This window comes from Eptatretus burgeri, chromosome 15, assembly GCF_056783735.1.
Source record: "Eptatretus burgeri isolate ZD-2024b chromosome 15, Ebu_testis_v1, whole genome shotgun sequence".
NCBI lineage: Eukaryota > Metazoa > Chordata > Myxini > Myxiniformes > Myxinidae > Eptatretus > Eptatretus burgeri.
In genome coordinates, this window is record NC_140975.1 from 21,438,334 (window position 1) to 21,463,696 (window position 25,363).

The 25,363-nt window shown below is 43.5% G+C and overlaps 2 protein-coding genes across 8 annotated transcripts in view; one reads left to right on the forward strand and one right to left on the reverse strand.

Annotated features, from left to right (window-relative positions):
- Positions 1-665: 665 nt before the first annotated feature.
- LOC147011704 (uncharacterized) lies at positions 666-25,335 on the reverse strand. The gene is made up of 4 exons (XM_085858220.1): positions 25,041-25,335; positions 24,057-24,127; positions 2,329-2,541; positions 666-2,233 (listed from the first exon to the last, which is right to left on the reverse strand). The coding sequence occupies exons 1-4, from the start codon at positions 25,159-25,161 to the stop codon at positions 2,213-2,215; spliced, it is 426 nt and encodes a 141-aa protein (XP_085714346.1). The 5' UTR covers positions 25,162-25,335; the 3' UTR covers positions 666-2,212.
- Positions 20,740-25,363, forward strand: part of LOC147011705 (uncharacterized) — a 55,107-nt gene continuing 50,483 nt past the window's right edge. Inside the window, exon 1 of one of the 7 annotated variants that reach the window (XM_085858218.1) lies at positions 20,740-20,863. The gene's annotated coding sequence lies outside the window, so the exon portion shown is untranslated. Of the gene's footprint in view, positions 20,864-23,241; positions 23,426-25,363 lie in introns of those variants that run through there. The other 6 variants (XM_085858217.1, XM_085858211.1, XM_085858215.1 and 3 more) reach the window with 6 other exon arrangements.

A 25,363-nucleotide genomic window follows, 5' to 3' on the forward strand; every position in this document is an offset into this window, starting at 1 on the left:
TTTATGAATTTTCTAAAAAATAACAGTATTACATTATACAGTACCTTTAATGAAGGGAAGGCAGTTGTTGTTGAACGTTTTAATCGTACCTTAAAAGAGAGACTATATAAAAAATTCACACAACTCGGTTCACAACAATGGTCATCTTTTATTCAGGATATTGTGGATAAGTATAATGACACGATTCACACGTCAACAAATATGAAACCAACAGAAACATTTACAAAATTAAAATATGAAAAAGAGATTAATGTCAGAAAACCTAAGTTCAAAGTTGGTGATATCGTAAGAATATATAGGTGGAAATCTCATTTTGAAAAGGGTTATACTAAACGATGGACAAACGAACTTTTTAAAATTGTTGATGTAATAGATACGGTTCCTTGGACTTATAAGATATATGATTTGGAAGGGGAAGAGATTTTAGGTTCATTTTATTCACAGGAATTACAAAAGACAAAACTAAGCAGATAATACCCATGGGAGCAATGGGTTGTCCCTTCACTCCCTCCTACTATACACCTTTGTGGACACTCGAGGGCCAAGTCCGAGGTGTATAACAGTATATAATGTGTGTCAAGGGGTGGACGTTCTTAGATCTGTGAACCCCAAACACAGAATCCTCAACTGAATAGTCAAGGCTTAACTTTGTTTGTTGATGTGTGTGTGTGTGTGTGTGTGTGTGTGTGTGTGTGTGTGTGTGTGTGTGTGTGTGTGTGTGTGTGTGTGTGTGTCCCAACCCTCACATTCAAAATCTCAACCCCAACCCTCACATTCAAAATCTCAACCCCAACTCAATACTCGCCCAACACAATGTCTTTTTCAAAATGAGATTTCCACCTATATATATATTTTTTACGTTTTTTTTTTCTCTTCTTCCAATTCTGTCTTTTAAGGCTTTCAGGTTTGATGACGTAGAAAGGGGGAGTAAGCCTGCACTTTCTTCCCAGAACGAACAATGTATATTTTTTTAATGTTTTTTTCTCTTCTTCCAATTCTGTCTTTTAAGGCTTTCAGGTTTGATGACATAGAAAGGGGGAGTAAGCCTGCACTTTCTTCCCAGAACGAACAATGTATATTTTTTATGTTTTTTTCTCTTTTTCCAATTCTGTCTTTTAAGGCTTTCAGGTTTGATGACGTAGAAAGGGGGAGTAAGCCTGCACTTTCTTCCCAGAACGAACAATGTATATTTTTTATGTTTTTTTCTCTTCTTCCAATTCTGTCTTTTAAGGCTTTCAGGTTTGATGACGTAGAAAGGGGGAGTAAGCCTGCACTTTCTTCCCAGAACGAACAATGTATATTTTTTATGTTTTTTTCTCTTCTTCCAATTCTGTCTTTTAAGGCTTTCAGGTTTGATGACGTAGAAAGAGGGAGTAAGAACTTTCTTGATAGGTTTAGATCCCAAAGAGTGGTAGCATTTCAAGTCTTCAAAATAAACCCAACTTTCCAAGTCTCCAAGGTATAACCACATTCCTGTTGAGTTTCCAAGATATGTATCACATTGTGAGTTATCAAGCCAGAACCCACATTTCAAGTATTCAAAATAAAACCAACTTACAAAGTCTCTGAAGGATAACTCATTTCCTGATTTTTTCAAAATTTGTGAGTCTCCAAGGTAGGCCCCATATTTAGAACCATCTTGGCAGAACCCTTTTCCTGAGTCTCCAAGGTAGTTATTTAAACCATCAAGGCAGAACTCATTTACTGATTTTTTCAAAATTTGTGAGTCTCCAAGGTCGGCCCCATATTTAGAACCATCTTGGCAGAACCCTTTTCCTGAGTCTCCAAGGTAGTTATTTAAACCATCAAGGCAGAACTCATTTACTGATTTTTTCAAAATTTGTGAGTCTCCAAGGTAGGCCCCATATTTAGAACCATCTTGGCAGAACCCTTTTCCTGAGTCTCCAAGGTAGTTATTTAAACCATCAAGGCAGAACTCATTTACTGATTTTTTCAAAATTTGTGAGTCTCCAAGGTAAAACTTGTATTCTGGCTCATCAAGGTATAACTTGTTCAGTGGGTATTGTCTTGATAACTCACAATGAGTACTATTGTTGTAAAACTCTTTTTCAGGATTTTGCTGGTCTCCAAGGTATAACTCTTTGGTTGGGTCATCAAGGACGAACTCATTCTGTGGGTCTTGGTCGCTCATAAGGTCTTCAACCAAGCCAACAATTTCGCCCCAAGTTGTAGCAAAAGCAGTATTTTCATTTCATATTTCAGATACAATTTCCTGTGAGAGAAAATAATAATGTATTAATTAAGTTATTTAATTATTAAACGAGTCGATGTTGAAAAGGAACTAAAAATAGGAAAATAAAATCTTACCTCAATGGATAAGAGGTTTGAATCCAGTTCATCAACTTGAAGGTTTAGTTCCTTACAAGTCGGAGAGTTCCAAGGAACTCCAACGTCATCCCACTCAAGGTCTTGCTCGTTCTGTGGGTCTTGGTCGCTCACAAGGTCTTCAACCAAGCCAACAATTTCGCCCCAAGTTGTGGCAAAATCGGTATTTTCATATTGCATTTCAGATACAATTTCCTGTGAGAGAAAATAATAATGCATTAATTAAGTTATTTAATTATTAAACGAGTATGCTTCAATCAAAGTTTGAAAATAGGAAAATAAAAATCTTCCCTCAATAGATAAGAGGTTTGAATCCAGTTCATCAACTTGAAGGTTTAGTTCCATACAAGTCTGAGAGTTCCAGGCAAACACACAGCACACCATGGCCAGCAAAAAAATGTTTAAAATGGAGCCTGGGCTTGAGGCTTTTATAGGGAAAGACTGGTGGGTGTGGTTTCCTTTGGAAATTCCCTGGGCAAGCTCACGCAGGCCTTCTTTGGGCAATTTTTTCAAAAGCTTAACATGCTGGAATTTTCTTGTGATTTCTTTGTGAGTCAGAGATGAACTGGAAATGATGTAAGAGTAGGTGGTGGGCGTGAAAAGTGGGCGGGGCTTAAAGAAAAGTGGGCAGGGCTTTTAAAAATTCCATTTGAAAGTGGGCGGGGCTTATGAAAAGTGGGCGGGGCTTAACAAAAATAACCTGTGGCTCAGGAGGTGGTCAAACAAGAGCATTAAGAGAAGTTTATCATTTCGTAATGGCACAAAAGGGGTATCTTAAAAAATATAAAGATTCAAATGTTTTGTTTTTCAATATTTTAGATGGGGATTATTGTGCAAAGAAAATTAAACTATTGAAGGAATTTGAGAATGAACAAATCTTTATAGGTTCAATGAGTGAGCTAAACAATATCCATTGGTTATTTGAAAAAGAGTGTCCCGAGACTTAGACGTTTCAGATATTTCTTTAGAATCACCTTCAACAAATCACATTACCACTTTACTACTTGAACAAATCTTTGTCTTATTGCATGGATTATTTGAAAAAAAAGTGTCCCCAGGTTAAAAGAGGAGACAAATAAATATACCTTGGGATAAAAAGGGGGTTTATTTTTAGGGAAAAAAATATGAATCGCTGAAAATCCCCCATTCATTTACATGGGGAAAAGTGAGCCAGAATCAGTATATTCACCCTACTCCAAAACACGGGAGGCATCGCGGTGTGCTTATTCGCCATTGTCTATTGAAAGGCGTGTGTGCTTGCATGCTTGTTATGTACTATGGCTAAAAGTAAAGGGTTAGAGTAGGGGTCAGAGTATGCATCAAAGAGATATAATTATTTGACCTAACTACGAGACCCACGCAACCCACTTCATCCCGTTAACCCACTAGACATGAGCAGAGGACTAACTACTAACACGAATACTAATACAATAACTGCCTGGGGATCACTGCATGCTGGGTGCCATTGCCTTAGAGGCATGCACGAACCGCAACAATATTCTAGTTTTGTATTTTTTATTAATGTTCTGAAATTTATAGAATTTATTTTTCACTTGGAAGTTGTGGGTTACGATTTGTAAATAAATGTGGAAAAGTCTGATTTAATGCAATTTAATTCCAGGCAACAAGGCAACAAAAGGCGAAAAATTTGAAAGGGGGTGTAGACTTTTTGTAGACACTATGTTATCAGATTTCTCCAAACAATCCCTATCCTGTATTGCTTCCTGAAGCTCTGGCAATGACAGCTCGGTTACAGCCTTTACTCCATCCATCAGACACATACAAGGTCCATCTCTTTCTCTTCTTCCCTCAACCTTATCCAGAATGGTTGATTCTCAGTACTTTCGTTTTCTGCACACATGACGTGTCCAAAGTACGACGGTTTCTGTTTTAGTATCAGTGCTTCCAGTGGACATGGTGGTGTAATTTCTTTAACGACTGATTAGTTTGTTCTTCCTGCAGTCCATGGAATTTTTTTAACATTTGTCTCCAACACCACATTTCAAAACTGTCAATCTTCTTTCTTTTACACTGCTCATTGATCAATACATTGCCAATGAAAATATTACAGCACCCACCAGCCTCCTCTTGGTCTGTATTGTCACACATTAGTCTTTTTTTTTTCCTTTTTTTTGGATACAAAGTCAAAGCTCATGGAATAGCTGGAACACACAATGGATCAGGATGCAACACAACAAAAGGAACAGCAGAAAGAGAGGGGTGGGGACACCAGCAGCTGGGTTGAGGAACAACATAGAGGGAGACTTGGACAAATAAGACATGTGGGGAGGAGTGATGGGTAGGGTATGATGCGCGGGGTGGACAAGATGTATACAGAAGCAAACTTTCAGGAAGGAAAAAATAGAAGTTTGATATGAGGTGGGCTTCGGGGAAAGTGGGTGTTAATGGGGGTAAATATATCATGGTCTTGTATAGGGGATGATCTGAGATAGTGGTGAACAGCTGTCTTGAAGACATTGTGGGGAGATTGATATTGAAGAGGATGTGGAAATTCGTTCCACAGGCTATAAATAACAGGAACGAATGAGTGGAGGTGAACAGTGATTCTGCATTTTGGGAGTTTCACCAGAAGGAAGTTGATGGTGGGACCGCATGCACCCTGCAAAACCATGAGGGGAGACAAAATTCGGAAAGAGCAGAGGGTGCAAGACCAGGGAAGAAGCCGGTAGAAGACAGAGACCACTGACCTGTCTGTAATGTGGAAGTAATCGGCCCATTGACTCAGCTTCATCACGGGAGATTCCGATGATCTTGAAGGCCTTGGCTTCCAGGCCGTCACACTGAGTAAGGTGCGAGGTAGAGTTTATTTATCATTCCCAACCACATCTCCATCTCTAATCTGGTGCTCAGCAGGGCAGAGACAATGCGTTTTCATGGCAGACGACGCGCGTTGCTCACAGATCGTGTATGCAGCAATACCTTGATGGAACCTGATCTGTGCCTTATACTACTTCACCATAATCTATTATATTCTTCAAACAAACCACCAAATACACTTGCACACACCAATCACATTCACCTTTTCTGTCCCTTTGTGAACGGACGAGGCCGTATGTTATAACTACGGTCTTGAAGGTGCGTAAGTGAGAAGACATGAATGATAAAAAAGAGCGTTTTTAAAAATGGATTATTAAAGAAAAGGCAGATGTCTGGAAGTGGGAAAATATACAAACTTGGAGGAAGTATCCCAACTCAGCAGAGGTATCTCGGACAAGGCTTTTTTGTCCTTGGAAACACGCACTACGCGCGTACATCCGCGGCTATTCCCAGACAGTCGGAACTCAAACTTGGCAAATATAATATCAGTCCCTGCTGGTGGAGAGGTCAGCAGCGGGCCATCTGCCGGGATTAGCGCTTGGCTCAGGTTGAGCCGCGATCTTGTTCCGCTCAAAGGTTCCCTTCCATGACCCCCATGCACGTGAAACCCAAGGAGGTCGGATCGCCGCGCGGCTTGTCTTCCATCGATGGTGGCAGGTCAGGTCTGGGGAAGGCTACACGGCCTCTACTGGCTCCACAGCCATGCAACCAATGAATTGTTCACTGATCATGCACTTTTATAAACTTTTACAAACATGGCATAATGTACGTGGAAATCACATTGTGTATCATACTTACATTGTACGTCACATGATTGTGTTTATTGAAAAGAGATGTGAATGGGTCTTTGTAGAACCCTTATTGGGATTGGGATGAAATACGAATGTAAAGTGCAAGTCCACGTAGCCGAGAAGTCCAGGTGAAGTACAGCGGTACTCACACAACACGTATGCTGCATACACTCCCAGGGCCGACCCATAACACTTTCATAGGAAGGGAAGGGAGGAGATCACAATGGTATAATGGAATTGAAAAAGATAGCAAAGTATTTCACAAAAGTTGCAGAAATTCTCAAGTTCCAGGAGATTCAAATGAAGCATGCAACCACCAACCGCACACATCATTACACCTTGTGGTTACTTTGTACAGACAACTGTGGCACTCAACAAAAAACCACATTGAAGGTCCTTTTATTTCAAAGTCCGTCCGACGAGTCCTGTCTGACAGTAGATCAAATAGCTGTTAGGGACGTACTTGTCTTGCCTGGAAACACTTCGACGGTGACGTCGCGTACAGCGAGTGTGCTTGATGGAATGTCGAGAGAAGAGGGAACAGTTTGCACATCGGGGACGCATTTTGTTGCTAAAACAACGACATTATTCATGTCTGAAAACAACGCATGTCCCAAATTCCTCCGACACATCCTCCAGCACAATTATTCCCAAGTTGTGGGGTCCACTGAGTAGGACGTTCGGTCTAAGTCCTTCACCAACTGGTTCGCTAGTGGCCTGCAGGCCTGAGGTTCGACTGAAGTTGATTGGGATAGGAGTTCGTAATTTGTTCATCGTGCCGGCGATAATACCCTGACTCTTCGTTAAAGAAATCGTGAGATCATTGGCGTCCACCAACTAATGTCCACCACCAAGATGTGACAACCGGCTTAAGGTCCATCCGGTGGACAGCGCCACCATGTGATGAAACACCCTGCCTGAGAAACATTAATATAAGTGTTTATAGTCGGGTGCGAAATCGAACCCAGACGAGACAGCTCAAAAGTTAGTGCGTTACTTACCTTTGAGCGCAAAGGTAAATGGTGTGGCACATGCATGATGGGCTGAATGGCCTCTTCCTGAGTCTAGGTTCCTTGTTTTCTTTCTTATTAGGTTTTTGGTGTTTTCTGTTTTTTACTCGGCACTCGGTACTTTTTACTACTGCCATTTGAGGTGAATGGAGGTTATGTTTTCACCCCTGTCTGTCTGTCTCTCTGTGAACAGGATATCCCAAAATGTTGTGGGTGAGTTCTAATGAAACTAGGTGGATGAGTTGGGTAGGTGGCAAGAACAAGCCGATTAGATTTTGGTTTTGGTCTGAATTCAGATCCAGCTTAGTGGGATATAAAACGTAAATTGTTGAGCTTGGTGGAGGGTACTCGCTCTACCGAGTGCCTTTCTCGTTATTCCTTGTTCCCTCTGCACCATCCTATTGGACATTTAGTCATGGAGTACCGTATAGTACTCCATTTCGAGGGATGATCATGGGAAAAATGGCTGCCACATCAAATGTGCAAAAATGTGAATTTATGTGATTCATATGCTGAGAATATAACGTAGAGTGAGAATATAAGCATTTAAAGGCCATACCCTTTATTGTCGAGCATTTTCTGAACTACCAAGACTTAAAAAGACGCCAGAATGCATCGCTAAAGTACCACATCGGGTGATCGCCAAAACACTAATTTGTACTTCTTTGTCTTCTACTTCTTCCTTTTCCCCTCAAAAAAATGTTAAACTGTTGCCAACCTAACACAATAACTGCTGAAATGATTAAGGTGATTTCAACACGTGGAAGTTACTTTGTCTCTGGACTAGTGCACGTAACCCAAAATTTAAAAATAATTAAAGCAAGTGGAGGTACATTGAAAATACACTGCCCCATTCCAAATAAATAACAAATACCCCAGTGCGCCATGTTGCCGGGGTGCCTCCGGCGCCCAGCGATGCCACCATGCAGTACTTGGAGATGGAATTGGGTGGGAGCGGTGCACTTCCGAGGTGAATGTGTACAAATGATATTTACTCGCTGTGCAGCACATGGAGACAGAATTGGGAGGGAGCGGTGGACAATAATTGATTGATTAATTGATGAATTGCGTAATTAAAATTATAGTCATAAAATAATTTCTGAGTCAATTGCTGAATAGCATACTTAAAGCATCACCGTTTCATCCGAATCTGTAACTTTGAAAATTAAGTAATTAATCAAAAAATGAACAATTAATCGATTAACCAATATATCAAAAATACACTTTAGAGCCAAATCACTTGATCACTGTCATGTCCAAATATCAGCTTCCGAGCTCAAAAGGTGCCTGGGAAAAAAAAAAGTAATTAATAAATCGATGATAATTAAGTAATTAATCAATTAATTGATTAATCAAAAAATAAAAAATACTGTTTTCGCCAAAGCATATCTTCACTTTTGTCCCAAAATTTAATCTTCCTAGCTCAAAGGAAGGTTGGGATATCGCCCGAACGAACAAACAAACAGGAAAATAAACCAATGTCACCCGCAGGGTGACCCGTATCTTGCCGAAAGGTGACCACGTGTGACTTATTTAAGGTCACACTGAGGTGAACAGAGCTGCTATCCACCAGGAGCGACTCCTTGAGGAATATCTGCCTACGAGAGATTCCGATGAGAATCGTTCTACAGAGTAACCATGAAAAATATGCTTTTGCCACATAACGTCACCAAATGACGTCATAATGTCTCAAGCTTGACATATCTAGAAAGCACTCATCGAGGTGTTCAATTTGAGGTACTACACGATATGGTTCCTAAAACTTGAAAATTTGACCTTGGGGTCAAATATGTTTGACCTTAGGCGCTAACCAGCCAGACCATGAACTATATTTCCATGAAGTTTGAAGACGATCCGATCAAAATTACTCAAAAAATAATGGTTTCGTCGACTCCCCTGATTTGCGACAAAGTGACCTTGACCTTTGACCTTCAAAATTTTGTGCACTGAAAGGGACCTCTATAGGCCTCTGATATGCGAAGTTACAAAAATTTCCAATGATAACTGTGCTCGAGAATTTTTTATACATGATTACAGACAAACAAACAAACAAAAAAAACAAAAAAAAAAACATAGAAGCTGACTAACCTATCTTGCAAAAACTTCGTTTTGGCAAGATAACAAGAAAACAGAGTGAAAACTGAGTACTCCCTTCCTTCAGCACCCGGCGATGGCATCATGCATCGCCTGGAGATGGAAATGGGAAGGAGTGGTGTACAATACAAGAGCATATTATCTATATTGTTACGGCTGTGGAAATTCGCAAACCACCATTCAGGGCCCGTAAATGAGATATCTCTAAGTACATGTGTAGTTAGCCCCAAACCCGTTGTTTAGATGGAATTTATGTCATTCATTCGGGCTGCGACGCTTTGAGATAGCCGTTTTTCTGTTCTATCTTTATTTTGAACCAACCACGTCTCAACCGCCATCACACAACAACCACCTTAACCACCACGCCAGCCATCGTCACCAACTACAACCACGCTCCAACCGTCAGACAACAACAACAACGCCAACAGCCACGACCTTTACCTTCACAACTCAATCCCACAAACATCGCATCACCGTCATTCCTAAACGGCACCATAACCATCAAACCACCACCGATAAACCCTCCACCACCCTCACCTCTCTCCTTCTATCACCATTCCCGCACCATCTGTGAACACTGAGCGTCGGGCTGTCTTGGGCTCGTTCAAGATACGCACCGAGCCGCGAGTGCAAATAGTGGCCTTTCCGAGGGAGAATTCGGATCAAGAACGCTACACGCCCACTTCTGATCCATCCAATTGGCGAGCGTGGCTCCACCCCCGAGGTCATCCTGATCTGGATATTTGCATATTGTTTTCTCCTGGCGGCCTATAAAACGGCGAGCGCAAGGCGAATCGTGGCAGAGTGTGGCAGTAGCAGTGTGTGTCGGCAGGGCAGAGTGAGTCGAGTCATCGGTGTGGAAGAGAGTGGAGTCGGGTGGCGAAGGCATCAAGTTGGATTCTGCAGTCGGCTGAGGAGAGTTGTGGGAAGAGGCCAAGGAGCTCGGGTCCGAGGCGAGAAGGACGGCGGTCGATGACGAGGTCGCGGTGTGAGATCGCTCGTCGTGGGACCCAAGCCAGCCAGCCATTCTCCCTCCCCCAGGGCATCAACAATTCCCCCTTTCCCCCACGCTGAGATAGTGCAACAAGGGGGGCCCGTTCCCACCCCACTCCAAACGTCATGCCAACGAAACCCACCAAGGAGCACGGAGTCGGGGCACAGCCACGCGGCCACATCTGCGGCTTGTCCGCCAATGCGTCACGAGGACGTGGGTATTACCCCCCCCCCCCACGGTCTTGCGGACCAGGCCGCTCCTTCAGGTCACGCGCGCATATTGGCCTACAGGCCTGTCTGCCCCCTTGTCTATGAGGGTGGCTTCTTTCCTTTGCTTTTGAGTAAATGTGTGTTGGCGCCGTCTGTAAAGTAGAACTGTATAAGTGTTGTCGTGTTTACGCGTATTCGGTTTAATTCTTGCTTTCGCTTTATATGTGCATTTTGACTGTTTGGCTGTGTATGGGTGCTTTCTGTGTGTCACGTAATAAATGTGCTTTGTGTGAACTGTTTTCCCGTTTCGCTTCGTCTTTTCTTTATTGACCCTCCATCCTGCTTCACGTAAAGGGTTCGTAGTGGGCTCAATATGCCCGGTAATTAATCTGAACCGTCCAGGTCGGCGATAACACTGCTCGGTTATCCCGATAGCACGGAACGGGCCGCCCAAGCGGCCCGTGTCCGGAGTCGACCTGCGGCGAGGTGCGATCGCCCGGTTGACCATTCGCGCAGGTACTTAGGTAGATCGAATTTGGCGAACAACCCTATCCTGTGCGGGTGGGCAATTGGCACGATCATGGTGAGGTTAAACCCCCACCCGTGACTAGCTCCCGGCGTTGATCCGAGAGGGTCACGACTGAATTGTCCGTCCTGTGGGCGACGTGCTGAGATTCGAGTCACATGGCCGTCCGCATGCCGGCGGGCACGAATTCGCAACAATATATTAATACTGAAGGACCAATTTTGTGCTCCTCTGAGCGGTCGCGTCATGTTTTTCTCGGTACTGTGACCTGAGAAGTTTTGACACGGTGTACGTCAAAGTAGACACTTGCACAAATCAGGGGACTTCTTCACAAGGAGTAGTGGACACCAAAAATGTCATGTGCAAGGACGTTTTGTAGGCCTCATTAGGTAAGACCATGGAATACATCGACTGGGATCCGACTCTTACGAGAGCCACCACTGGTTGTCATATTAGGCTCATGGAACGGAATCCGTCTGTGACGGGGTTTCGGCTAGTAAATAATAAAATGAATATGACAGTTTTGTGAAATAATATCAATCAAAAATAATAGTACAATAATTGACTATTATAAAAAGGATAAGAACCTGTGCCCCCCCCCAGAGGTAAATTTCTCATTATTTAATGAGATTCCAATAACAGTTTTACCCCCTAACCTCACCACCAGCCGAAAATACAAACTCACTCAAAAAGCTCATCCAGGGAGTGTTCCATGACCAAGCAGCTTGCTATCGCTTGCCGAGCCAGTCGTTCCTTATCAACCCTTTCGTTGGAGTGCTTACTTGAGTGCTTAAGCCACTTGGCGAGCGCTCCACAAGCTCATTGGTAATCGAACACACCGCAGTACTTGTGCTCAGCCTAGAACCCTTCTTCTGGTTCTTCCGCTTGTGTAATGGAAACATTTAATTTCAGGTGATTTTCAACCCTTTCCCTTTTTCCACTTTTCAGCACCGCTCAGGTAGTTTTGTTTCATCCTCTGGACAGGTGCTTTGACACATCTCTGATTTTTTTTTTAATAAACCCAGAACGTTCCGCCGGTGCGCATGGGTTCGTCGCTTGACTAATGAGGGGGTGTTTTGTGATCGTACAATCCATTGTAGTGTGGATTTCCTCAACGATATAGATATATTATATTAACATGAGGAATTATACAAATTTTATTGTGATAATTGTTGCATTTTCCTTCCTTCGGCACCCTTCCTTTGATAAGGGGAGAGAGTGTTTTCTTGGATTCTCCCAAGATGAGAAAACCAGAGAGAAATTATGAGCAGAGCGATAGATGTCAACCAATAGCTGGAAGAATGGTGAAGGGAGGAAGGTTTTACATTTAAGAAGCAGTGGGAATCATTTCGGGGACAAAGGCAGTGTTTCCAGAATGATGGCCATAAGTTAAATAGAAAGGAGGCAACAAGGTTTGCAGTGGGAATTGAGGAAGGAATTCAGGCCTTTTTTAGGTCAGTGGAGGGTGGGGAGGGTATTAAGGAAGGAATGGATGATGTAATTATGACTAGTAAGACCAGGCAGGAAAATAGTGTTTCAGGAAGGGAAAAGTTAAACATATTCTATACCAATGCCAGAAGTTTAAATAATAAGATGGAAGAGCTTGAAGCCAAAGTAGATAGCGAGGAGTACGATATATTTGCAGTGAGTGAGACATGGTTTAAAGAGGAGAGTAACTGGAGGACAGGATCAGAAGATTACAAGGTGTATCGGTGTGATAGGAAGGAGAGAATAGGAGGAGGAGTAGCAATCTGGGTAAAGAGCAACATCACATCAAGAGTAAGGGATGACATTAAGGAAGGAATCAATGTTGAGGATTCTGTATGGGTAGATATTAGAGACTGTAAAAACAGTAAGATACTGCAAGGATGCTTTTATCGGGCTCTGGATGTGAAGGAAGAGGAGGAAGGAGGAGTGCATGAAGAATTCAAAAGGGCATGTGGTAAGGGAAGAGTATTGATTATGGGGGATTTTAAGTTACCAGGGATTGATTGGGTCCAGGAACAAGGAAAGGGCAGATGAGGATTTCCTATTTTTAGTTCAGGATTGTTTTTTAACCCAGTTTGTAGATAAGCTCACGAGGGGGAGTGCAGTGTTCGACCTCCTTTTAAGTAACGATCCCAGTATGGTGGAGGAGGTTGAGGTAGGGGAGCATTTAGGAGAAGCGACCATAACATGGTGTGTGCAAACATTCTGTTGAGGGTTGGAGTTCAGGATAGTAGGGTAAGGCTATTAGATTTCAGGAAGGCAAACTTTAAGGGGATGCAGAGAGAGTTGGGTGATATCGATAAGGAGACTTTAACAAAAGGACAATCGGCATCAGAGAAATGGGAAACTTTCAAGGAGCAAATGTGTAGAGTGCAGAGTAAGTACATTCCAATGAGTTGTAAAACTCGAAGCAGAAAGAGACCAGGGTGGTTGAGTAGTGAGACAAGGAATGCTATTAAGGAGAAGCAAAAGGCATTTATTTGGTTTAAAATAACAGGACTGAGTTAGATTTATATCACTCTCGGAGTAAACAGAGGCAAGTTAAAAAAAATAACTCGGCATGCCAAAAGAGAGTATGAGAAGGACATGGCTAAGAATATTAAACATAATAACAAGGCTTTCTTTAAACATATCAGGGGAAAACAACAGGTTAGGACCAGTGTGGGACCATTGCGGAATAGTACCAGGAGAATGGTTGGTGATGAAAGTGAGATGGCAGACTTATTAAACAGGTATTTTTCTTTAACTTTTACACAAGAACAGTCAGGAGAATTGCCAAGAGCTGAGAGTATCTATTGAGGAGGTGAGGAAGGGCTTTTACAAAAGATCCAGGTTGGAGTGGAGGAAGTAAAGGAACAGCGAGGAAATCTAAGAGAAGTTAAGACTCCAGGTTCAGATAATATTGTTGCGAATTCGCGCCCGCCGGCGTGCGAACGGCCACGTGACTCGAATCGCGGCACGTCGCCCACCGGACGGACAATTCTGTCGTGACCCTCTCGGACTAACGCCGGGAGCTAGTCACGGGTGGGCCTTTCGGACTCACCACGATCGTGCCAATCGGCCACCCGCGTGTGATAAGGTTGTTCGCCAAACTCGGCCTACCTAAGTACCCACGCGGGTGGTAGACCGGGCGATCGCACCTCCCCGCAGGTCGACTCCGGACACGGGCCGCTTAAGCGATCCGTTCCGTGCTATCGGGATAACCGAGCGGTGTTATCGTCGGCCTCGACGGTTCCGATTAATTATCGGGCGTATTAAGCCCACGACGAACCCATTACGTGAAGCAAGATGGAGATTCAATTAAAGAAAAGACGAAGCGAAACGGGAAAACAGTTCAAAATAATGCACATTTATTCCGCGGCACACGGAGAGCACACATATACAGCCAAACAGAATGCACATATATCAAATGCTACAAAAGAAACAATAACGCAGAGATACGACCGACTACGCGTACACACGGCAACACTTACACAGTTTTACTTTACAGACGGCGCCAACAACACATTTACTCAAAAGCAAAAGAAAAGGCCACCCTCAAAGACAAGGGGGCAGAAGGGGCCTGTGGGCCAATATTTGCGCGGGACCTGAAGGAGCGGTCAGGTCCACAAGACCGGGTGGATCCTACCCGCGTCTTCGTGATGAGCCGTAAAGGTGGCAGCGCGGCGGTGCCCCGACTTCGTGCTCCTTCGCGGGTTTCGTTGGCACCGCTTGGAGTGGGGTGGGAATGGGGCCCCTTTTCTCACTATCTTAGCGTGGGGGAAAGGGGGAATTGTTAATGCTCTGGGGAAAGAGTATAGCTGGCTTGCTTGGGTCCCGTGACGAGCGATTCCAACGCGACCTCGTCGCCGACCGCCGTCTTCCTTGCCTCGGACCCGAGCTCCTCGGACTCTTCCCCCAATTCTCCTCAGCCGACTGCCGAAAACCACCTGGACGCCCTCGCCTCCCGACTCCACTCCGCGCTACAACCCGACTTGACTGCCTCGCAACAACAACTCTTGCGCAACAACTCTTCTTTCTCTCTGCCCCAAAACTCTCTTCGCTTTTCTGCCACCAAACTCTGCTTTTCTGCTCGGCGGTTTATAGGCCGGCAGGAGAACCCATATGCAAATTTCCGGATCAGGATGAGCTCGGGGGTGGAGCCACGCTCGCCCATTGGACGGAGGAAAAGGGGCGTGAATCTCCCCTGATTCTAGAATTTGCATATCTCGATTCCACACAGACGCGCCTGGAGGCGGGGCCAAGCCGCCCCACGCTTGCTGATTGGACGGATCAGAAGTGGGCGTGTAGCATTCCTGATCCGAATTCTCCTCGGAAAGGCCACATTTTGCACTCGCGGCTCGGCGCGTATCTTGTACGAGCCCAGGACAGCCCGACGCTCGGTGCCCACAGGTGGTGCGGGAATGGCGGTAGAAGGTGGGAGGTGAGGGTGGTGGAGGATTTATGATGGTGGTTTGATGGTCATGGTGCATTTGGGAATGGCATGATGCGATGATGTGGGAGCAAGTTGTGAAGGTAAAGGTTGTGGCTGTTGGCATTGTTGTTGTTGTTGTTGTTGTTGTGAAGCGGCATTGTGGTTGGTGGTTGTTGTGTGATGGCGGTTGGTTCAAAATCAAGATAGAACAGAAAAACGGTTATCTCAAAGCGTCGCAGCCCCAATGAATCACACTTATTCACTCTAAACAACGGGTTTGGGGCTAACTACACATGTACTTACAGAGATATCTCACCTATGGGACCTGAATGGTGGTTTGCGATTTTCCACAACCGTAACAATATACACCCAAGAGTATTGAGGGAAGTGGCTGAGCAGGTAAGCGAGATGTTAACGGATACTTTTCAATTGTTCACTGGAGTCAGGACAGGTATCAGAGGATTGGAGAGTAGCAAATGTCACACCCTTACTCAAGAAAGGATCTAGAGAAGAATTGGGAAACTTTTGACCTGTTCGTTTGACTTCAGGTGTGGGGAAGGTGTTGGAGTCATTAATTAAGGACCAGATGAGGAACCATTTAAACAAATACAAACTGATTAAACGTAGTCAGCATGGGTTTACCAAAGGTAGTTCCTGTTTAACAAATCTTTTAGTGTTCTATGAAGCAGGGTTAGGGTTTGTCTGATTCTGTCTGATTGGGTGGATGAGGGAAATGCAGTGGACAGGGTATATCTAGACTTTAAGAAGGCATTTGATAAGGTACCACATCGGAGGTTGTTAGCTAAAGTGAGGGCTTGTGGAGTGCCTTGTCAGGTTGCTAATTGGATTGTAAATTGGCTTTGTGGTAGGAAGCAAAGAGTGGCTGTGAGTGGGAGGATGTCTTGCTGGGAGGATGTAAGTCGCGGGGTACCTCAGGGATCAGTACTCGGATCATTACTGTTCATTATTTACATCAACGATTTGGAGAGTGGGATGAAGAGTAAGCTTTCCAAATTTGAAGATAATACAAAGCTTGGAGGTAAGGTGGATAGCAGAGGGGGTGCTGATCATATTCAGGAAAGTCTTGATACTTGTATAGACTGGGCAAAAGATTGGCAGATGTAATTTAACCTAAGCAGGTGTAAGGTGTTGGGGTTGGGAAAGAACAACGAAAATAGAGATTACAGGATGTAAGGGGTAATTTTGGAGTGTGTCACACAGGAGAAGGATCTGGGGGTGGTAATAGATGCGGGAGGTCAGCAGGCAGCACAATGCCAGGCAGCTACAGGTAAAGCAAATCGGGTTTTAGGCTGTATTCGAAGGGGGATCAATTATAAATCAAAAGAGGTGGTGTTAACCTTGTTCAGGAATTTAGGGAGGGCCACATCTAGAGTATAGTGTGCAGTTCTGGTCACCACAGTTCTGGAAGGACATAGATGCCATGGAGAGGGTTCAGCGTCGGGCAGCTAGATTGATTCCGGGCCTAACTAGACTCAGCTATGAGGAGCGGCTGAAAGAGTTAGGGCTTTATACACTAGAAAGGAGGCGGTTACAAGCAGATATGATGGAAATATTTCAGATAATGTAAGGTACAGATAAAATAAGTGCAAAAGTAATTATTCAGCAGAGTGGACAGTGATCGAACCAGGGGCATAGCCTGAGAGTAAATAAAAGGAGGGTTAAGATGGTAGCAAGGCAGGAGACTTTTATTCAGAGAGGAGTTAATGCATGGAATGGTCTCCCTGGTAAGGTCATGGCAGCAGAAACAGTATCATCATCATCATCATCATCATCATCATCATCATCATCATCATCATCATCATCATCATCATTTTATGGCAGTTTCCATGCTTGCATGTGTTCGCCATGGTTCACCTAATGGCTGCTTTCCAGGCTGCACGATCTCTTGCTCGCCCTCTTGTTTGGCCTTTAACTCTAAGATCGTCTCTCAGCAACACATCCCATGTTTTCCACAGATGGCCTCAAGCTCTCCTTCCATTTACATTCATATTTATTCACCTCTTCACAAAACTACCCGCCCACATCCTTTCCACATGTCCGAACCATCTCAACTTACCCCTTATACATCACCTCACTAATGCTTTCTATACCTAACCTATCTCTTAATTCCATATTTGATTTCCTATCCTTCAGTGTCTCGTCCCACATCCACCTCACCATTCTCATTTCATTTCGTTCACACCTCCATTCATCCTCCTTTTTGATCACCCATGTTTCACTGCCGTACAACATCACCCTTCCAACGCAAGATGCAACAAGTTTTCTCTTTAACTGGAGAGAGTTCCCTTTTGATGCCAAGAGGGGTAACAACTCCCTAAACTTCCTCCAGCCACTTCTAATCCTTGCATTCACTGCTGCCTCCACACCACCACCTGTACCAATCATATCACCAAGGTAACAGAATCTATTTACACATTCCAGAGACATAACCCCATAAACTAACCTTTCCGCTCTAATTGGAGTCACTTGTTTACCTGCACAAACCACATTTGAAGTCAGGAACCACCTGCAGTCTTCCCCTGATGCCACTACACCTCTTGTGCACCCAGCAGTTGTAGGATTTACACAATACTGAATTGCTACCAACACCTTTTCTACAGACAGCACAGGGCACCTCCCTCTTTTTCCCACACTTCCTTCTCCCGCACCACTAATCAGTACTTTTGTTTTCACTGTATTCACTTTCAGTCCTCTGTCCTCCATACCCTCCTTCCATAATGCATATTTACCCATTACCTCTTCCACACTGTCGGCTATCAGCACTAAGTCATCAACATACAGGAGTTCCCAAGGTGAGCCTCAAGAACCATGATGAACAGGATTGGGCTCAAGACTGACCCCCTGATGAACATCCACTTTCACTTCAAAATCCTCACTCTGCACCCCATTTACCCTCACAGAGGTTTTTGGACCATCATACATTGCCATGACTACCCCAACTAACCAATCCTCCACACGTAACTTTCTCATGGACCATTGCACCACTCACTGAGGAACCCTATCGAACGCCTTCTCCAAATCCACAAACATAAAGTACAGTTGTTTATTCTTCCCCAGATATTTTTTCCTGTAATTGCCTCTATCGTGCCCCTTCCTGCCATGAAACCAAATTGCATTTCATGTATATTATATTAGCACTCTGTCTTATCAGTTTATCCATAACTCTCTCTACCACTTTCATTCCATGGTCCAGCAACTTCAGACCCCCCTATTAGTTGCTCTGAACTAAGGAATCACACTTCTCTTTATACATATCCACCATTACACTCTTCAACCAGTCATCTGAGATAGATGTCTCCCTTATAATTGCATTTATCAATTTAGTGATTGAATTCACTCCAATATCACCAGATGCCTTCAGCATCTATGCGACGATACCAGTGCTGCGCGCCGCTTTACCATTCTTCATTTCATCGATGGCTTTCTTCACCCATTCATTCTCTATCTCAGGTGGTGGGCCCTGCACCGGCTCGACTGCCTCCATAATATCCTTGTTCCAAGTGAACACCTCATTTGGCAGGTGCTCATAATAATTCCTCCAAGCATTTCTAATCTCCCCATGGTTAACCAGTACATTTCCCATATCATCCTTCACACATTGTTCTCCGATGAGATCCTTATTTTGACTGATCATTTTCTTTGCTATCCTAAATATCTCCCCTCTACTATCTGCATTATTTATCATATGTGAAAGTGAATCCTGTACTCATTTTTTTTAGCCTTGTAAACTTCCCTTCTTGACCGACGTTTAACCACTAAGTATTCCTCCTTATCCCATCCCTTTTTCCAAATCCCAAACAATTTTCTTTTTTCTTGAATCACCATATCCGCCTCATGTCTCGCTGGGCCCTTCGACCAGCCGCATGTCTTTTCAGTAGCTCACAGCAGCCCATCTTTTAAAGAGTTCCAACAACTTTCTACATCCTCTCCTACCATAGGGTTTCCAAGATTCATTTCCAGAAGTTCACGACAGAAATGTTCCTTTACATTCTGATCTCTTAGTTTCCGTACTTCTCTCCTTGCAAAGTAAGGTTTCCTCTTTTCCCTGCTCCAACTTAACTTTACACCACACACTAGCAGCTGATGTTGAAAGGCACGTTCTTCTCCACCTATTGTTTTCACATCCTTAACCAACTTCCTATCTAATCTCCTAACTATAAAGTCGTCTATCTGGTTCTTTGTACCTACTGACTCATAAGTGATCAGTCTGCTTGGCCTCTTTTTAAACATCATGTTGCAGATGACCATATCTAAAGCATTTCCAAACTCGAATATTCTTACACCTTCGGTGTTTCTAACTCCGAAACCTGACCCACAATGCACACCCTCATATCCTTCTGCAAGATAAGTTTAAATTAGAATTAAATAGGTACCTGGAAGTTATGGAGATAGAATGGTATATGGATGTTGACAGGACTTTTAGGTAGTTTGAGTATTGATGGGTGATTGTGTGCATGTGTACGGAGTGCTGTTGGTGGGGGTCTTGTCAAGGGGTGTTGTGTGGTTGATGTGTGTTTTTTAAACAAGCCCATGCCCCCTCCCCTGAGGGGAAAATAATAATAATAATAATAATAATAATAATAATAATAATAATAATAATAAAGAAATACGAAAACTACATAAACTTAAAAAAAAAACCCCACAAAAAGTTTATTTTTCAAAAAATTTTGTTTTTTGTATTTTCTTCTTTGGATCTTGTGTTGATAAATGAGTGTGATGTTGATGTCGTGCAGGCATGATGGGCTGAATAGCCTCCACCTGTGTCTGATTTCCTTGTGTTTCCTTGTATTTGTGTACATTAAACATGGTTTATTATTCCACTAAACCTGCTTTCTCTTCCAATATTAACCTCACCCCGTCATTTTCTTATAATCCTGCCGAGTTAAACATCAAGGAAAACACTTTTTAACCGATTCGTTACGTCACAGTGCTTTCCTTCCTTCAGATGGACTGATGGAGCATTCCCTTCGCACTGTTTGTCACCACTCACAAGTTGGTATGTTTTGTCGGCAAAGTGGGACCCCAACCTCGGGGGGCCCCTTGTTGTCTCAGGGACCCATGCTGACGAGCGGGTGGCATGCCCATACCGCTGCCTCTGGACACCACGATCCTCTTCTGGTGCATCACAATATCTTTTTACATCTGTGCTCGACCCTTTTTAAATGCTGAGCACCAAGCAAGGAAGCAGCACATGCCATTTTTAAAAGTCCTTGATTATGACTCGGCCCGGGTTCGAACCACTGACTTCCCAGACTCAGAGGGGACGCTCTCACCATGACGTAACCGAGTCTGCCCATTTGATACTTTTTAATCACAAATTCATCCAAAAGTATCTGTACTCCCACAAAACACCGTGTACAGGTCTCCAAGCGGCAGTGAAACAGTTCATGTGCTGCTTTGACCAGAGCTCAGAATTGGCGGATCAGCAGGTGCTGAGTCGAAATGTGATTCCGACCGTGGTGTTGCAACAGCAACCCGAAGCGGAATGAAAATGACATCACGGAAGAGTGGAGTTTCATCTCCGCTTGTTTACTGCTTCAGGCTTCGGGGAGCGCTTGTTATGGAGATCACCTTTGGTCACAAACGTTTCGATGCGTGAATGAGAAGAACAAAACAACGTGATGTCACAGAGGTACGGCTCGGTGCACGAAGATATAACACGTGAGGATGTAATTTTAAGGTAACAAAGCAATCTAATGTCGTCCTAATTAACAATAGTGATCGAGGTTGATAAAATACGTTGACGGGTTGTACCCGATGCGTGATCCCTTAGTCTTCAACAGCCACATTTATTTCTGGGGTTGGCCGGGGGAAGTTTTCGGGCCAAATTTTTCATGAACTATAAAGCCAGGCATGATTCTCGATTAAGGAGTTATCAGGGCAGGAATTTGTAAAATTGTTCAGGGTGCCAGCTCAGGACACCGTGGTCTTTAACGTCCAGTAACTAATGCACACGAGTTACCCAGTTTAACGTCAATCTGAGGGATAGCACGGACATTTATGAATGAGCCTGCCTGTGGAACACCAGGATGACAGTTTATAGCTGGGTCAGGATTCTAACCCACGCTAGAAATTTTTAGAGTCGAGTGTGCATACCTCTCGGTTTAGAGGCGGGTATACCTTCCTCTGACCAGTGTGACCCACTCCTCATTTTCATAAATGCCAAGGTGAGCCAATGAAAAAAGCCAAGAATTCACAAGGTTTCGGAAAAGCGATGATAATAGAAAACCTATGGAAAACCAAGACATCAAGGTGAACAACAAATAGCCAAGATGTTGTGAAAAAAGCCAAGGAGTGGTCACACTGGATCTGAGCCATTCTTCCAGCCTGGGAAGAAATACACCATAAAGTAGTAAAAGTAACTTCAGGGAATCTCTGTGGAGAGAGCCACATCTCTCTTTCCAGGGTCCCTGTTTGGCTGTGAATTGTCACCTTTATTACCTCCACCGAAGGTGGACGGAGATGATGTTTACCTCTGCTACCGAAGGTGAAGGAGGTTATGTTTCACCTCTTTCTGTCTGTTTGTCTGTTGGGTAGTCAATCTAGTCTACCCTTATTATCAGTATTTCTGTCGATATGTTGAGTAGTCAATCTAGTCTACCCTTATGATCAGTATTTCCGTCGATACATTTGTCTGTCTGTCCCTCTGTTCGGCCCAGTGCTCCATTAATACAAATGGCGATTTCGATGAAACTTGGTTGGTAGGTTCATACCATGACCTAGTTATGTGCAAATGAGAACCGTTGCTATGGACACCACCATTGCCTAGCAACGGGACTTTGAAAATTTTGAAAAATCATAAAAAATTTATTTTTTCGAAAATCAAAAATCGGGCCACGAGCGACTGTGGGCAGTACATTCAGCCATATTGTCAAAAATTTCCAGCCGGATCCTATGAAAACTGTCGGAGAAGATAGACTTTGAATGAACCCTGGTCGAAAACAATAAAAAAACGAAGTTTGTTATATCTCAGAGACTGAGTCAGATATACATGAAACTGGTATGGTAGGTTCATGGTATGTACTAGTTATGTGTGAGAAAAAACCGTTATTATGGACGCTTTTGTTGGCTAGTAACGGCTGAAAAACGACTAAATTCGACTTGATCGAATACCCATGTCTGCCTACCGGCTTGTCTGTCTGTCTGTCTGTCTGTCTGTCTGTGTAGAGGATATCTCAAAAAGTTGGGGACGGATTCAGAAGAAACTTGGTAGACAGGTTGGGTGTGTGACAAGGACGAATCGATTCGATTTTGATGAAGATCCAGATGCAGACACTTGAATTTTTTTTAACTGATTCTTCATAATTGAGAGATGGGGCCAAAATGATATAGAGCACAATATCTCAAAAAGTTATGGGCGGATTCGGATGAAACTTGGTGGATGAGTTTAACAGGTTGGTGACAACAACAAGCCGATTGGATTTTGATGCAGGTCCGAATCCAGATCCGAATCCGAATATGTATCAACTGTTCAGCCTGGTGGGGGTACGTGCTCCACCGAGCTTCGTTCCAGTTTATGACGCATTACGTAAAGTGAAAATCCGACAATGGTCAGACTTTTAAACAATGATTTTACATCGGCCTTCGGCTCGTACCCCATGCATGACCAGCTGACATGAGTGAATGTACTTCGGACAAACACAATACAGTATGGTACTGCACTATGTACAGATGATATCAACAGGACAGGACGTTCGTTGAGGTATGCTAACTGTAACTACCGTGGGAAGCAAAGCAGAAGCTTCAACGGCCGAAATGTGAGCCTCTCCTTTTTCATCCATTGTCCACTCCTACCTGTCCGCCGAGACAGATCGACACGAAGCCTCCACCGGCTGCATCAGTTCTTCATTCCACATATACATAGTATTATATACATTACATGGGATTTGAACCCGGGTATTTAAACCTGGGTTCCCCGGACCACGAGCCATCGGTTCAGATGGGAACATGAACAGGCGAGTTATTCAGAATTTCAGAAATTCGAGTTTTCGTTTCACGTTAACCCGAAAGCAGCTGAATAGTCGGATTGTTTAGCCGTATAAATAGCTGGCAGGGAATCACACCATGACACCGTCGTAAATATAAAGCGGTTTCCACCGGTACAGGAGGTGCTATCTTCCACCGGTCAGAGTTTGAGAATCTTTCAGAGTGCGGTGAGCAGAGTGCGGTGAGCAGAGTGCGGTGAGCAGAGTGCGCAGCTTCGGTTTTTACACATTATTTGCAGCTGATGACGATTTCAATGTCTGTAGGGTATAAAAGGCTGTTTAAGTGCTGTGGATTAATTTTATCATACGAAAAAGTTTTGCACAAATGTCAAGGTAAAGAAATATCCGCTCAGTCATGTGGTTCCAGATTCGGCGTTTGGAGAGGGTGGTTTTGGAGTGGAAGGGGTCTAGGGTGGGTACTTGATGGTGTTATCAAAGGTACATATGACCCGGGTGATACATTTGGAATTATCGTGCAGTTACGCAAATACCTACGTACAAAGGGTGTTCAAAATGTTATATGAACAAACGAAAGACAATGTTGCAAGAAACTGCGATAAAGTGTAACGAGGTATATAAATAAATAATAAACATAGACTATACTTTCAGAACATTACATGTATACGGTACAATCACCAGCATCTCCAATTATATACAATCAATATATCTGCCATCAGTGTGGTGTTGGCTTAGTGGTTAAGATAGCTGGCTTGGGCCCCAAGGGTCCTGAATTTTGAGCCCCTGTCATTCGTTGAATTAACACCAGGTGGGGTCGACTCAGACTGTCATCCTTCTGAAGTTGGTGAAATTAGTACTAGTGTAATAACCATTCAGGGTAACCTGTGTTGGAGTGGTGACCTGTCCAGGACTGTACTCCTTGCCAATGGAACTGCCATGACAGTCCGATGTGCCTTTATGTCACAAAAAAGAATGGCATTATTATTCAGGGTGGGGCATTTATATCTGACACATTTGCAATCTTTCTAGCCAGAAGCAGTCTTGGCATAACTAATTATTGTTTTCTTTGTTTTACAGATAATACTTGAAAGTTTTTTTTTTAATGATGGAGCACTTTAAATGCAATGAGCATTTTATTATTATTATTTTTTTTCAATTTTTAGCTCACCTGTTCGAAGTTTTTGGTGCAAGTTATTTCCTTTCTGATGTTTTTATCTACCACACTATTTTTTACTGATTACAATATACAAATACATATATTGCTTTAAAATTATTTGGATCAGACTTCACTGCAATGCTTCATAAAAAATATTATTAGACTCGTCTTTTAAAAACGATAAATGTATAAACAGGTGAGCATTGGGTGGCTTTGACACCAACTCTGGTTATTAATGCAATGAGCATGCCAATTTCACAAACAAGGTCATCATGACAGATGAGGCACACTTTGATTTAGCATATTTAACTCCACCAGATTTCTTTCTATGGGGATTTCTAAAGGGAAAAATTTATAAGGAACATCCAACATCGATCGATGAATTGAAGGCAAACATCACTGCAACCATCCGCTCTATTTATCAAGAGACATTATTTGCGGTAATGAACAATATGATGATCCGCTGTCGTGAATTCACGAATTTGAAAGGGATCCATTTGTCTGATGTAATTTTTAAGAAATAAAGAATCAAAATTGATTTTAAAATCTTGAAGTATGTGCCTAGGTTGTATAGAAATTTTATTTTATTTGGTTTAGAAACAAAAAAGTTGTAAGGATAATAAAACCGTCAGATATAAACCGCATACAGAGCAGCATGAATGGCACATATCTTGTTCAGGTCTACGCATGGGTTTAACATAGCATCTTACCATCGGTCTTCGCTGACCACCACGGCCGCGGGTGTCTCCCACGGACGGCGGAAGTCTTCTCACCTCTCCGCCTGGCGAGGCTGCTGCCAGGCAGAGGCGTGCTGTATGGCTCGGGCCGCATGGCTTACGGACAGGCAGTGCATTGACTGGCGCTGACCGCCGGTCGCCGTGGCACAGGCAGGGAGTTCGGTGCAGGGTGATTCGTGTCACGATGTTCGGAGCGAGACGATTCCGCAGCTTGGAAACATCTTGCCAGAGGTAAAGTGGAGCCACTTCCGGCCAACACGGCTGTGCCGTGTGCTGACCGGGGCCCAACCAGAGTA

Coding starts and splice junctions, on each gene's coding strand:
- LOC147011704 (XM_085858220.1), bottom strand. CDS start 25,161: ATGCGGCCCGAGCCATACAGCACGCCTCTGCCTGGCAGCAGCCTCGCC. Junction 24,128..25,040: donor GTGGTCAGCGAAGACCGATG/GTAAGATGCTAT, acceptor TGTGACATAAAG/GCACATCGGACTGTCATGGC. Junction 2,234..2,328: donor CAAACCTCTTATCCATTGAG/GTAAGATTTTAT, acceptor TTTCTCTCACAG/GAAATTGTATCTGAAATATG.